Source organism: Solanum tuberosum, unplaced genomic scaffold (genome assembly GCF_000226075.1).
Source record: "Solanum tuberosum cultivar DM 1-3 516 R44 unplaced genomic scaffold, SolTub_3.0 scf00165, whole genome shotgun sequence".
Taxonomy (NCBI): Eukaryota; Viridiplantae; Streptophyta; class Magnoliopsida; order Solanales; family Solanaceae; genus Solanum; species Solanum tuberosum.
The window spans coordinates 776826-792459 of record NW_006239090.1 but is presented as its reverse complement, the minus strand read 5'-3'; the positions used below and the strand labels follow the sequence as shown (position 1 = coordinate 792459).

The following is a 15634-nucleotide window of genomic DNA, read 5'->3' as shown; positions in this document are numbered from 1 at the left end:
CTAGAAGGGGATGAGATACTAGAACAGAGAAAGGGGATGAGAGATAACTGACAGCCAAAGCTTCGACATAATTTTCATAACCGTTCTTCTAACACCTAGTCTTTTTAACAAATGGTTATTGGGCCTGGATCCCAAATAAAAGTCTCTAATAGCCCATAGGCCCTTACAGAGTCAACTTGATTCACAACAATACTCCATCCCTCAAAAGGAAACCTTGTCCTCAAGGTTCAAGTCATGAAATCCATCCAAAACTCTCTCAATTATTTGACGAGTGGCAGTTTCCACACACTTCAATGTCACAAGTGTAAAGTGAAACAACATTCCTCCATCCAACAATGAACTAGGCCAAATAAAATGATCTAGATGTTCTGATGTGAGGTGTAACGTTATGTTGTCTTTGGAGAGTATTAAGGAAATTGACACTACTCCCGTTGTCTCTTGAACATATTGTCCAGCTTTAACTAGAACGATAACACCTCCAAAATGGCAAATGTCACTGCAACATACTCCTCTAAGGTGATGTTCGTAGGATAATGCCTGGAAAGGTGCATTTGTGTAAAATTTCACTGGCACCAAAGGCAACCTTTGGTTCAACTGATTTAAGTGCTTCATAACACCATGAACAGTGACAGAGATGTAATCGAGAACAAAATTAAGATGTAATACCACTTCATCAGTTAAAAAAAAAGAAGCAGTACCTAATTAGTCGATCGACCAGTGAAGTTGTTTGGATATAAAAATCAATTGGAAAAAAAGTTGGCATCACCTTTGGCCGATCCAGTGACATAAGACAAGTAAACTCATTACTTTCAGCTGCCACAGAAACAGACGTGTTCATCCTCTTAGCTACTCCAGCAATGTGGTAGGTTCTCGTCCAGTTAACGGTACCACCATTATCAATCACACCAGTTGCCCTTCGATGAATCATATAAACAACATCCATGTTATATGTCACAACAAAATGTATAAAGAATCTTACACAACATCTATTGATATATTCCTCCATGCTATTCCCATTTCGCACTAGCTTGTTATCTTGTGGTTGGTGTCGGTGTACTGAATGCACAACCATTCCTGCCTCCAATAGTGCAATTCGAGCATTCCAGACAATGTTAGAATCAATTGCAGAAATAACATCTACAAGCAAATAAATATTAGTGAAGGAGGGAAATGCTTTATCCACTTCTTTGTCTATGTCCTTCAAAACAAATTCCTTAAAAATAACAGTCCAACTAAAATTGGGATCTTCAATTAATGGTCTTGCAACCTTGTGTCCACAACCAATGACACAAGACCACCGAAGAGTGTCGTCGAACATCCTTGTTGTACTAATTCTGAAATGTTTAACAGTTACCTCGTCCATTGAAAACAGTCCCAAGTCATCAAGGAGCTCAGAATCACTGTACGCTGGTCCAACAACTACCAGCTTCCAATACTTCACTGCGGTGATGGCTTTCACGAGCTTAACATCATCAACAACTTCGCATAGGAAGGACGTGTTCATAGAGTGATCATTGTGCACATCGAAAGCACGCAACAACAAACTAGTGGTACGGACATGTTGTCCACTTTCTCGACTTGATTGATCATGACCATACTGAGGCAGTTCAGAGAGAACTTTGTTTGGAATTGAAATTGCTTCATCATTAGTAATGTTATTAGACAAATCTGTATCTGTCACCATTTGATTATACCCACTAAGCACCGAAGAAACTATTAGTGATGGCATATTGTCCATTTCTTCAAAAGTGTCATTATTTTCTTCAACAGAGGTACTGTCCGAAGAATCTACATCATTACCCTTCTCAAGAATTTTATCGAACATGTGGTCTACCTCAGAATTTTTAGCAAAGAGATTGTATTGATAAGACTGAGGTGAGGATGAGTTAGTAATATTACCCCACAATGGAATAGCCTCTTGATAGTAATCCACCGTCCTATCATTCTTGTTCTTGGGAATGGGTAAGAACCTACGAGATGTGTCTCTAGTACGGGAGAGAAAATGAATCATCAATTTGTCCACAAAATGGTCCCAACCAGCGAGTTGATTGTTGCGAAATAACCATCCATACCATTCCAAAGCCTCACCATCAAAATAGAACGAAGCCACATTAAGCTTCTGATCTTCCTCAATTTTATAGCAATTAAAATAATGCTCTGCTTGAACTATCCAAGCGTCTGGATTCTCACCTCGAAACTGCCATAATTTGACGTTCATAACTATGTTTTCGGGTTCAAAAGAGGTCGTATCCTTTTTCCCCAAAACCTCCAGCAACATCGAACGACATTCAGCGAGATCTTTAGAGATAGAATCCTTCATTTCTTGTAGTGAATCCCGAATTGAATCACCAACGAAAGTCTTGAGTACTCTTTTGTCCTCCATTAGAAAGAACTCTGAATGAAAGCACCAATGAAACAAACTCGATTCCCAACACAAACACTGATATATAATATTCACTGGATACAAATTACAACGTATAATACGCACAACAAAGTAATAACATACTAATTACAGATAGATTAACATAGAAAAAGGTAACTAGAAGGGGATGAGATACTAGAACAGAGAAAGGGGATGAGAGATAACTAACAGCCAAAATTTCGACATAATTTTCATAACCGTTCTTCTAAAACCTAGTCTTTTTTAACAATTGGTTATTGGGCCTGGATCCCAAATAAATGTCTCTAGTAGCCCATAGGCCCTTACATAGTCAACTTGATTCACAACAATGGGTTAAAGAGAGAATCATTTCTGCTAATTACTAATAATAGAGCTAAAAAATAAAATTATGTACCACTAACGGGTGTCGAAAAGTAGCAGCAAAACTTAATGATTTTTTAAAGAAAAAAATAATGAAACCAATGAATCATGAAATGCTCTAAAATTGTGCATATTATAAAGTGATAGAAAGAATAACAAAAAGTCATACATAAATGCATATTAACATATCTAATCTAATAAAGAAGATAATTATAATGGGAGATGGAAAATTGATTAATAGAGTTTTAAGGTTTCATTGAATTTGTGCAATGAAAGTCTTGTAGAATAATCCAATTTCTAGACCTAGACTGTAAAAGAGAGCCAGAACTAGATTTAGATGTATGGACACAAAACATATTTCTTTTCTTTCTATTAGGAAAAAGAGTAAATTACACCGACGAGGAAAAATATATCATTGCGATAAATACTTTCACCGGTAAAGTAAGTAATTGGCATACCAAATTGTCAGATGATGCGAAAGGAATCATCAAAAATCATACCATAGAAGGATTCAAAAAATCCATTCAAGAAGGGATAAGAGCCCTTGTACTGTTCGTAGGAAATGAATTCCTTGGTGGTGAAGGAAGTGCATCACAAAATAGGGAAAAATTAAGAATAATAGCAAAAGAACAATTAGAAAAATTACAAATTTGCAAAATGAGCTATATTCAAGAATACACATGTTAATTCGAAGAATATTACTACAAAATATTTGATAGTAGTAAAGAAATGCTACCATACCTTGAAAAATATTTTCAAAAATTACCAGGCTTTTAGGCTAAATATTTTTGAGAAGAATATGAAAAAGAAAACATTGAAGGAGATACTCTAGGACAAAGAATATCTTTCCTAAGTAATAGGCTTGGACAACTTTGTATGGCTCATAACATACAAAGAAAAGCTAAAAGAATAAACACCCAAATATATTGCATAGATACTAATGCTGCAACCCAATGGGGATGTAATGATAGATCCTATAAAAAATGAAGAAAGAACCAAAAGGATTAATCAAAAGAAAAAGTATTTCAAGAAAAAATTATGTACCTAAAAAACGGTATTACAAAAGAAAAAATAATTTTAAAAGAACAACAGAAAAATGTAAATGTTACAACTGTGGTGAAGAAGGACACAAAAGTTACAAATGTAACAAAAAAAGAGTAAAAATATCAAAAATTGATAGACAAGAAATTGATTCAGATCTAGAATCTGTAACGTCAATAAAAAGTAATGACTACTATGAAGAATTATATGAAGAATATTCAACCAACTCAGAAGAATCTGATTAAATGAATCAAGAAATACAAAGGGAAAAAGACAATTCAATACAAAATATAGAAACTGAAGAGGATCAAAGGGGATACCCCCTAAAAGCAATATTCGATGGAGAATTATTAAAGAAAATCCAAGGATTACAACTTAATCTCAAAACTGAAGATAATATATTCAACAGAATGCAAACAATGTTTGCAAGAAACAAAATTTCCTATCATGAATATCAAGAGATGGAAAAGGTAATAGAAATTACCCAAACAACAAGAAGGATAAGTTAAATCTTTTAACTAAGTCAATGATCGAACAGATCGTCTAAAAAATTCCTGAAATAAAAAGGAAGAAAATGAATTATGTCCATTTAGGAGGAATCCAAATTTTAGTTAAATCAACTTTTAAAGAAGGGATCAGTTGCCCTATTGTCGTTAACCTTTCAGATGAAAGATTCATAAATGCCAGAAAGGGAAACCTTGGCATAATTGAAGGTAACTTAGCCTATACTAAGCCTCTATTTACGTATTATCCCAAGTACTGTATTTCACTTAAGGATGCAGACTTTAATGATGCGTTAAGCTTACATTTTCAGGTAAAAAAAAAAGACCTATTTAAACCAGGTAATCACATCATGAGCATTTATTACCAAGCTCTATATACAGTTACAAACTCCAATTATGGTAGTGTGTACAAAAACAAAGAAATGATCGAAATAGATCAGGAATGTAAGGGAATAGCAAGAATCGTTGAAGCAAAAATTCAACAAGCACAAATTCCAGAAGAATATGAAATTCGATTTGGAAAAACACAAGAAATAGGAAGTTCTAGTAACAATCCAAGACTTTCATTAGAATATAGAAGAAATTCAATAAAGAAAAGCACATCCCATAGGTATTGCAAAAAGATTCTTGAAACCTCTAACATTACTAGAATTGCAAGAAGAGTCTTTAACAGATCTGAATGGAAAAAAACAAGAAATCTTGTTACAAACAGGAGCAACGGCTAATCATGTCAAAGGTACTATATTAGATGGTTTACCAATCTACAAAGGTACCCCTTATATCTATAAAACCTTTGAAGGAAATAACTTTAGTTATATAAATATGGTAGATTTATCAATACAACTAGATACAATAAGAATAACAGTCCCTTATTATATTACAAATCACGAAAGTGATCACAACCTAATCTTAGGAAATCTATTCCTTAATAGTCTAAACGACTACATCATAGGGAAAAATGGAATAGAAATGAGTTACAAAAATGAAATTTGTTTCTTACCAATAATCTAAAAATGCCCAAAGAAACATCTTTTAGGGTATCAGTCTTTATAGAAATAACTTTCTATGATACTAAATTAACAACTTGTTGTCAAATTGATAATGGTTCAGAAGCTAGTTTAGCAAAAACCTTTTTAATAAAAAATTGGGATATCGATAAAAACAACATATCGATGATTGGTATTACAGGTGTCAAAGAACTACTATCACGGTCAAAAGAAAAGGTAGAAATAATTTTAGGATAAAAAATTGTTTCTATAAACAAAATATTTGCCTATGACAAATTAGAAACTGATTTGTTATTAGGAAATGATTTTCTCCAACAATTTCAAGATTATCATCAGACATTATATATGATAAGTCTCAAAACCCCTTGCGGACATTTTATCAAAGTCCCAAGAAAATAAAATCCTTATATGCTTGAAAAAGAAAATGGAAATTATAAGAAAATCTAAGGAAAATCTCTTGTAAATGTCTCAATCTAGAACAAATTAAAGAAAATTTTCAAAACCTTATGGCGAAAATCCTTTAGAAAAATGGGAAAAAAATCAAGAAAAGGCCACTTTAATACTCAAAGACGCAAGTATCATCATTAGAGTAAAACCCATGCTCTATAATGAAGATGATAGAATTGAGTTTAAAACTCAACGTAAAGAATTAATCAACCTAAAACTTATTAGGATGAGTAAAAGTCCTCATAGCAGTCCAACGTTTATGGTAAGAAACCATGCTGAAATAAAAAAAGGAAAAACTCAAATGGTCATAAACTATAAAGAGCTAAATAAAAATTGCATATTTGATGGATATTTTATCCCAAATAAAAATAATCTTATAAACCTTGCCAAAGGAAAAACTTATTTTTCAAAATTTGACTGTAAAAGTGGATTTTGGCAAATAAAATTAACAGAAGAATCCATACCGTTGACAGCGTTCAGTACGCCCAATGGACACTACAAATGGATGATAATGCCTTTTGGATTAAAAAATGCCCCTCAAATCTTTCAAAGAAAGATGGACAAGATATTTTCTGAAAAAGAATTTTTAATCATCTATATAGATGATATACTAATATGTGAGAACACATATCAAGAACATTTAACACATATGAAAGAATTTTCAGAAATATGTGTCAAAAATGGAATTATTCTAAGTCAGAAAAAGACAGAAATAAACAAAAATGAAATAGAATTTCTAGGAATGATTATTTCAAAAATGGAATAGAATTACAAGCACACATCTTAAATTTTTTTTGTAGAATTTCCTGACAAATTAACAACTAAACAAGAAATATAGCGATTTTTAGGATGTCTCAATTATGCAGGAAAATTTATTCTAGATCTAGCAAAAAAGAGAAATATCCTGCAAAAATTAATAAGAAAATCCAATAGACTTGGATGGACTGAAGAGCACACTCAGTGCATCAAAAAATTAAAAGAAGAATGCTCTAAGTTACCAAAACTTAGATTACCAGAAGAAAATGATAAATTTGGTATTACAAAAAGATGCTTCTGACTATCATTGGGGAGCATTATTGCAAACCGATTTAAATGAAATTTGTAGGTACACAAGTGGTACATTTAATGAAGCAGAAACGAGATATTCCACTAATGAAAAGGAATTATTAGCCATTGTTAGAGGAATAAGAAAAATTTCAGCTTTCCTTTTACCAAAGCAATTTGTTATTAGAACTGATAACACACAGGTATCAGGATTAATCTCAAACAAACTTCTATCAGAACCGCAATACAGGAGATTGCATAGGTGACTTATTTTATTATCATTCTATTATTTTAAAATAGAACATATTAAAGGAATTGATAACTCTCTTGCAGATTTTCTCTCAAGAAACGTCCAATATGGACAATCGAACACAGATTCTTATTAACAGAGTGTTTGAAAAAATGCAACTTGTGGGAAAGTCCATAGATGACAAAAGCCACAAACTATTTACCATCAGAGATGAATTAGCCAGCTTGTCCGAACAAGCAAGAAAGATGCAATATGATATCAATCAACTCAGTGATGATCAAACTGAAAATATGAATGAATTTCTATTGTTATGTGAACATTTGGACACATGTCCAAAAAGGAATTCAAATCCTGAAGGGAATATAAATCCCAACAAAGTGGCAGGAGATGTCCCACTAGCACCTAGTGCCAAAAACATCTCATCGGCAAGCATGAATATGCCGAAACCTGCGTCTAAGGACAGAGGTAAAAGCCAAGCAAGCCAAAAAAGGGCCAGTTCTTCAAAAGAAGAAACGAAGGCATCTTCAACGAAAGTTGAAAAAATTATCTCTGGGAAACCAAAAGGAAGTACTAACAAGGTTCCATCTGGAATAAAAGTTTTTCTTCTTTTCAGGTTGAAAGACAAAATCCAAAAGAAGAAGAATGTCTTTCTTTTACGAGATATATTTACAATCTCCCTGAAGAAAGCGGAGAAACATTCGGAGTTTTAGGGACAATTAGTTTATTTCCAAGAATTTCAATATTTTCGAACGGATCATCGGGCTTTACAACTCAATTATTTGAATTTGGTTACTTAGACCGAGTTTATGCTAAATCAGATCTACAGGAGGTATCCAAACTACCTGCCTAACTGATAAACTCAGTAAAAAATTATGCAGAAGGAGAAGGAGTCTATTGCCGATTCTTTAGTATCTCCATGGAAACCAAAGATTTGCAACTATATTTTCCAACAATTAACTATATTACTATGGAAAAATTGAAAGATTTTAATATCAAGGCAACATGAGTTGATAAAAAGCTCCTACACCTAAATAAAAAATTGATACAAACTAAAAGAGCTCTGGAAATTAAAGCACTATATTTTATTCTCAAACGTTTTTATGATGAAGATAACAAAGTCTTGGACGATAATTCTAACTGGGTCTTAATGACTAAAGGGAAGTCCATATCCAAAATATTGAAGGAAAAAATCCTTGATATTGACCTTCACAGACTGGAAGCAACTGAAGAAACGTGGAAGCTAGCCTGCAAGTTTCTAGATCACAAACATTCGATACCTGAAGATGGATCTGAATAAAGTCACAACTGGGAACAAATAGTTGTAAAAGAAAAAATGTAGACAGTCAGAAAAGGACAAAATAAAAGACGTAAGCACTTACGTCATGAAGAAAGAGAAAGGAAATCTTATCTCTCAATACTTTATCTCTTCGGTCAAAAAGAGATGTCAAATCTGGTCGGCCATCCTTATCTTTACAACTATGATTGAAGGATGAGCAGAACAATTATCAAAGTTTTCAGGGAGATCCCTGCAAAACAAAAATGTAATAATTAGTCCATCCTTATATCTATAAAAGGAGAGAGAAATCACACTTAGAAGGCAGACTACATTTTCTCTAAAACAACCATTAGAGAACAATGTTAGGTACCTTGATAAGTGAGTGAGAAACTTCTCCTGTCAAGGAAAAGTAGTTCTTATTATGTTATAGGGATATGTAAAAATATGTATGGTTTCTGTGTGAAGATAATATTATGAAATAAAAAGTTTGGTTGTATATCTCTCTTCTCTAAATTTCCAGAATAGTCTTAAAGTGAAGGTTTAGATCTTTAGCCTAAAGGAGGAACAATAGGAAAGTAGCCAGAAGACTCAGGTCGTAGAGGCGAAAAATTGTTCATAGCCTGAAGGAGAACTGCTACGGTAGTGATGAAAACTGTTCAGCGAAGGAAAAGGAGAAAGGTATAAACACAAAACTCTGTATTTCATAATTATTATTTTCAAAAACAAATTATATTCATATTTTTATAATAGCCCTATACTTAAAAAGAAATACTTAGTACCTATAGGAAATCAAATATTATCATGATTAACAAAGCACTACATATCATTCATGCTAAAAGCTTAAAATGAAACATATTCAATATCACTTACACTTAGTAAGAAGAAGAGCATGGAAGCATCGCATATCTCTCTCTATATATAGCCTTCTGTTCATAAACATATAATGGGGAGTAAAAATCATAATAACATAATTAGTGAGAGTAATTATATTTACATAATGGGGAGTAAAAATCATAATAACATAATTAGTTAGAGTAATTATATTTACATAATGCAGAGTTAGTGGAAATAGATGATTCATGTACTAATATGATGATTTATCATTTAAAATTTAATTTATTAAATAGTTTATAACATTTTAATTTAATTTAGGGGTAAAATTGTAATCTAACTTTTCCCTAAATTTCTTCCCACTTATAATAATATATGATGATATGATATGATGATGATATATGATAATGATATCATGATGATCTGATATGATATGGTGATTCACTCTCTAAAGCAGCAAATTGACTATCTATTTTAACCCTTTTGTTGTTACGATTTTATAGTGGTTTAGCATGCCAATACACTTTTTTTAATTCCTCCTCCAAAATTATTCATGGTTCACCATATGGATAAGTTATTGGCTTAGTCATTCGAACCTTCAATGTCATTGTTTTTGTTGATTTCGTTGATTGATGAATGTTGTTGCATGATTTAATGATTTTGGTACGAGTATTGATGGATTTGTTGTTATGAATATAACTTAGCTGGAGGACCTACGTGAGAAGATGCCAAATTACATTTGGGACCCTAGGAAGATTCCTCTATATATGAGGGAACTACTCAATTAGGATTATGCTATGAATTTGTCTCTTATTTCTTAGTTACTTAGATTAATTTGGAACCTCCCTCCATTCTTCCTTTTTATTTCTACTTCTTTCTTTTGAAGGATTTGTTACTAGTTTGGAGCAATTAGAATGATGAACTCTTATAATTGTATGTGTAATTCCAATTATCCATTTCAATACAATATGGGTTCATTACATTTGTGGTAGGTAGAAGGTGATGTTGAATAACCTCCATTGAGGTATAAGCAATTATACTACCACACTTTTCTTTGAAATTGGGTTAATTCATCAATGATCACTAAAAGATATATTGGTTGTAACAATCAAGTCACAATTTTTTTTTTTGTAAGAGTTAAGTGAATATACTAATTTATTTGAATAGTAAATCACTAAATGTGTTAGCTTCTCGAAAAATATGGATCACTAGAAATATTAAATTTACAAAGAGATTTGACACGAATATGCAAAGAGAAAGAAAATGCTTTTCCATTTCATTGAGTATATTTCATATCACTTCTCATATCTCTATTTATTCTATTACATAAAAGTTACAAAACTATGACGTTAAACATGAACCATTGAGAACATGTAGATTATAGAGTCCAAAGCTAGAGTGGAGGTCAATTTGATCAAAGCTCTTTCATATCGTATATGGTTGGTTTTGATGATGGGGACGAAGATGGTTATTGGCAACCTCTAGAATATTGTTGGGTTCGAAAATGATTAGGGCGTCATGCGGAAGCTTACAATTGCATGCAAATCAGATGGTTGATAAATCAGACGACAAATAAAAATATAGGGAAAGGGATTCAAAACACACCCAACTACGGGCGAAAATGTTGTTACACATGAACTTTGTGGGCGTCCTATGACCCCCCCCCCCTCAGACTTACTTTTATTATATTTTTATGGGTATTATTTTCTTAGTCAGACTAGAAAGTCACTCAAACTTAAACGCTTACCTACACGCGCGTTCACAAAATATCTTAGTCAAGGAAAACATTAGAAAAGGAGGAAAATAGGTCAACAACTTTTCATCTTCTATTTCTCACAAATTCAACTTTAATCTCACAAATTCAACTTTAATCACACAAATCTTTCACTTTGAACCAACTGATTCAAAGTTGTTGCTTGCATTTTGGTGGGTGTGTATTTCAGATTTTCGGATTCAACCTTTCCATCAATTGACGATTTCATTGTCTATACAAATCTTATTCAAATCCAATTTTACCTCTTCCATAGCTAACCCTAATTTTATACAGAAAAATCAGACAAGAAATTAGAAGCCCTAAACACGAATATAGACAAAAAAAATTAAAAAATAATAAATCAAAAGCTTACCTCTTCAATCCTCTTCAACAATTTTGAGCTTTCAAAGTGGGCAATGTGTCTTTAATGGAGGTTTTAGTAAAGAACAACGGCTAAATTGGAATATTTAATGAAAAAAAGAGAGTCATAAGTTGGTTGCTACGTGGCGAATAAATATAGGTTACAATAATTTTAAGTTCATCCTCACACCCCTCTTGTACGTTCGTCTACTTGCTCGTCTGACTAAGAAAATAATACCCATAAAAATATACTAAAATTAAGTTTGGCGGGGGGGGGGGGTCATAGGACCCCCGCAAAGTTCACATGTGTAACAACAATTTCGCCCATAGTTTGAGTGTGTTTTGAACCCTTTTTCCAAAAACATACTAAGGATATATTATTAATATGGTTTGGTTGAACGACTTACATATTGAAAACTAATATTAAAAACACATAAATATGTTTAGGAGAAAATCTCCCCATAAACAAGACTCTTAAACGACTACATTGTGGATTCTATTGTGTTCTGCTATGAGAATAGGAATCTTCAATTTATAGATCTCCAAACTTTTCCTCTAAGGAAAGAATAAACTAAATATGGAAGGGAATTATATTTTCCTTTCAGAAAAAGTCAAAGAAATTATGGTAATACTTTAATTTTCCTTCAAGGTAAAATTCAAATTAAAATATGGTAAGAAAATCAGGGCAAACAACTATGAAGGGGTTCCCAACTTTTGTCAATACTGCAAACACCAAGGTCACAAGGAAAAATTGCATTTGTTGGGATATACTATTAACCATATGATTGAGTTATAGTATTGATTTTAATCCTTTATCAAGACTTTACGTATTATTTTAATTATTACAATAAAATCTTTGTTTGAATAGATCATTGTGTTTATATATGTGTCCATTACTTATAGTCTTATATAATAGACGATTTTTGGGTATGTAGTTGTTTAAATCATACGTGGAAGATTAAAATTGTCGGTTCTTATAAGTTATAAATTAAAGGGATAAGGGTCTGAAAAATACCCCAACTTTGGCTGAAATTGCTGTTACGATACCAAACTTTAATGAGGACCTATTACCCTCCCAAACTATTTAATACTGTATTTTAAACATATATATTTTTCCACATGGACATAAAAATAATGCATAATTATAAATAGTAATGTGTCCACGTGGGCACATATATACCTTTAAAATACACTATTAAATAGTTCAGGGGGTAAAAAATACACTATTAAATAGTTCAGGGGGGTAATAGGTCCTCCATAAAGTTTGGTATCGTAACAACAATTTCGGCCAAAGTTGGGGTATTTTTCAGACTATTATCCCTATTGTTCACAATCAAACATGAAGTTGGACAAACATCTTGATGATTGTAAAACAAGATTAAATATAATTCAATCTTAATTATGAGAATGGTAAAATTCAGCTTCTTGTGTTGGTACATTTTGAATGTATTGAACGGACCAAATTGAGATATGTATTTAAGTTTTGAATTTTAATAAATAATATCTCTAGTCCATTACATGAGCTTATACTTTTAATTAATCTTGATGTAGTTATTATGATCTGTGTAGTTAATTTGCTTTATTATTTTAATCTATTAAAATGTGAGACTCTATGATGAGTCAAAATATTTCTAAATGATTGGATAATAACAAATTACATTCGTGAAATAATAATTAGTTGATAGAATCATATCTCGGATATGAGAAAGAAGACACCCCTTTATGGTTTCTTATAAGTAGTCACGTGAAAATCTTGCAGGTGGATTATATATGTATATCCGTCACGTGAATTAAGTTAAACATAAAGATAAAGGATTAATTAATCAATGGATTAAATTTTTCAGAAGTTTGATTTAATTGATTGGTGTCGGTAATTCTAACATGGAGATTTAAATAAGTTGTAACGAAAAAAATTTGAAATTAAATAGAAGAGTGTAGTTATAAATTTTTAGTGGTACAATCTGTGATTTATTATGATATGATTAATTCATGCTTTTACGAATTAAATATTATAATTGAAAGCCTCTGCTAATTAATTTGTGGTCCCTACTATGCCTGATTAATTGATCGAGTTCGAAAAAGAAAAGGATTGTTAGTATGTTTTTAGTTTAGGGATAAATCGTTTTTGACTTTTATTAGTGTAAACGAGAAAGAAATTTTTATTTCCTTAAAAGAAGAAAGAGCAAAATACTGGATTTCTTTGTTTCCTTAAAAGATGAAAGAAACAAATATTGTTGTTATTGCTTATTAATGGATATTGATGATGTTTAAATATCCTTGGTATTTAATGACTATCTAAATACACTTAATGGTATTTAGTGGTTGTTGATAACTATTGATCATGGCTGTTGGATACCTTAACGGTGTCAAAATACACTTAATGGTATTTAGTGGTGTTGATAACTATTGATCATGGTTGTTGGATACATTAACGGTGTCAAAATACACTAAATGGAATTTAATGATTGTTGATGACTATTGATCATGGTTGTTGGATACACTTAACAATGTCTAAATACACTTAAATGTATTTAATGACTATTAATTATGACAAGAAACATTTCATCTTTCAAACCTTTCCCTTATGCTGAAAAGTATAAATATGGGTGGTGGTTCTCAAGGAAAGATCATCCTTTTTTTTCTGAAAATCTTCTTGCCCACACAAAACTTGATTGAGAGAGTTAGTCAGGAATTAGTAGAAGGCTGCAATCTTGGAGCCTTGGTCCCTGAACGAGTTGTGTGAAAGCTACAAAATGTTAGAGTTTCACAATTTATTTAGTTTGCATTATTATGCTATTATGTAAGTTTGTGATTCTGAATAATGCTTCCGTTATGTATAAACTAAGAGCATTGACATCAATGACAACAAAAAAGAGAAATACAATCAAGGGCAAACTAAATTTTCAGAGGTCATCATGGGGAATTTATTTCAGTTTTTTCAGCCCTCTTTGGTATCCAGAGTAACAATGATGTTGAGTCTTTTGTCTCTCTATATTGAAATGGAATGGTGCAAGGAAAATTGTATCAACAAGATCATTGTTGACGTAGTATATTTTTATCGGTTTTTTGTTTGTCAACTTTTCCCTTGTAAAGAGTTGAATTTATCCAACTTACTTAGTTATTATAAGGGAAAATGCATAAGTACCTCCCAACCTATTTCCGAAATCTCAGAGACACACTTATACTATACTATACTAAGGTCCTATTACCCCCCCCCCCCCCCCCCAACCTATGCCCAAAATCTCAGAGACACACTTATACTATACTAAGGTCCTATTACCCCCCCCCCCCCCCCAACCTATGCCCAAAATCTCAGAGACACACTTATACTATACTAAGGTCCTATTACCCCCCCCCCCCCCCAACCTATGCCCAAAATCTCAGAGACACACTTATACTATACTAAGGTCCTATTACCCCCCCCCCCCCCCCCAACCTATGCCCAAAATCTCAGAGACACACTTATACTATACTATACTAAGGTCCTATTACCCCCCCCCCCCCCCAACCTATGCCCAAAATCTCAGAGACACACTATACTATACTAAGGTCCTATTACCCCCCCCCCCCCCCAACCTATGCCCAAAATCTCAGAGACACACTTATACTATACTATACTAAGGTCCTATTACCCCCCCCCCCCCCCAACCTATGCCCAAAATCTCAGAGACACACTTATACTATACTAAGGTCCTATTACCCCCCCCCCCCCCCAACCTATGCCCAAAATCTCAGAGACACACTTATACTATACTAAGGTCCTATTACCCCCCCCCCCCCCCGAACTTATTTTATAAATAATTTTCTACCCCTTTTCGGCCTACGTAGCACTATCTTCTGGGCCAGCACATGTTGACAATTTTTTCAAGGATAGTGCCACATAGGCCGAAAAGGGGTAGACAATTATTTATAAAATAAGTTCGGGGGGGGGGGGGGGTAATAGGACCTTAGTATAGTATAGTATAAGTGTGTCTCTGAGATTTCGGAAATAGGTTGGGAGGTACTTATGCATTTTCCCTTATTATAATGAGGTTTGGTTTTATATCTCCCTCCTTCATGTATTTTATTTTTGGTTTGATAATAGACAAGGTGGGGGTCAATGCCAAACCTTTCGCCACCTCAAGGCGGATTTCAAAGGAAAAAAGAAGTTATAGAAGTGTGAAAATTATATACCAACATGTATAATAGAAAAAATAATTAAAATTACAACTTGAAGAGTTATGAACATCCACAAAGTAGACATTGAAATTTTGTAGGACAATACAAGACTCGTTCCATTTTAGTTGAGACTCTACAAGATGTATTCGATTTCAAGAATTCTTGGAGGTTGCTCTACCCGAAATCCTAGCTCATGTCTATAG

At 32.8% G+C, this 15634-nt stretch overlaps 1 protein-coding gene across 1 annotated transcript; it reads right to left on the bottom strand.

Annotated features, from left to right (window-relative positions):
• Positions 1 to 201: 201 nt before the first annotated feature.
• Positions 202 to 2383, bottom strand: LOC107061760 (uncharacterized). Its single transcript, XM_015311564.1, has 2 exons — positions 767 to 2383; positions 202 to 537 (listed from the first exon to the last, which is right to left on the bottom strand). The coding sequence occupies exons 1-2, from the start codon at positions 2381 to 2383 to the stop codon at positions 202 to 204; spliced, it is 1953 nt and encodes a 650-aa protein (XP_015167050.1).
• Between the last annotated feature and the right edge of the window lie 13251 nt (positions 2384 to 15634).

Excerpts from the sequence above, each read along its gene's own strand:
- LOC107061760 (XM_015311564.1), bottom strand. The coding sequence starts at position 2,383 with ATGGAGGACAAAAGAGTACTCAAGACTTTCGTTGGTGATTCAATTCGG. Across the intron at positions 538-766 it reads TGTCACTGGATCGGCCAAAG|GCATTATCCTACGAACATCA; the intron begins GTGATGCCAACT and ends GCACCTTTCCAG.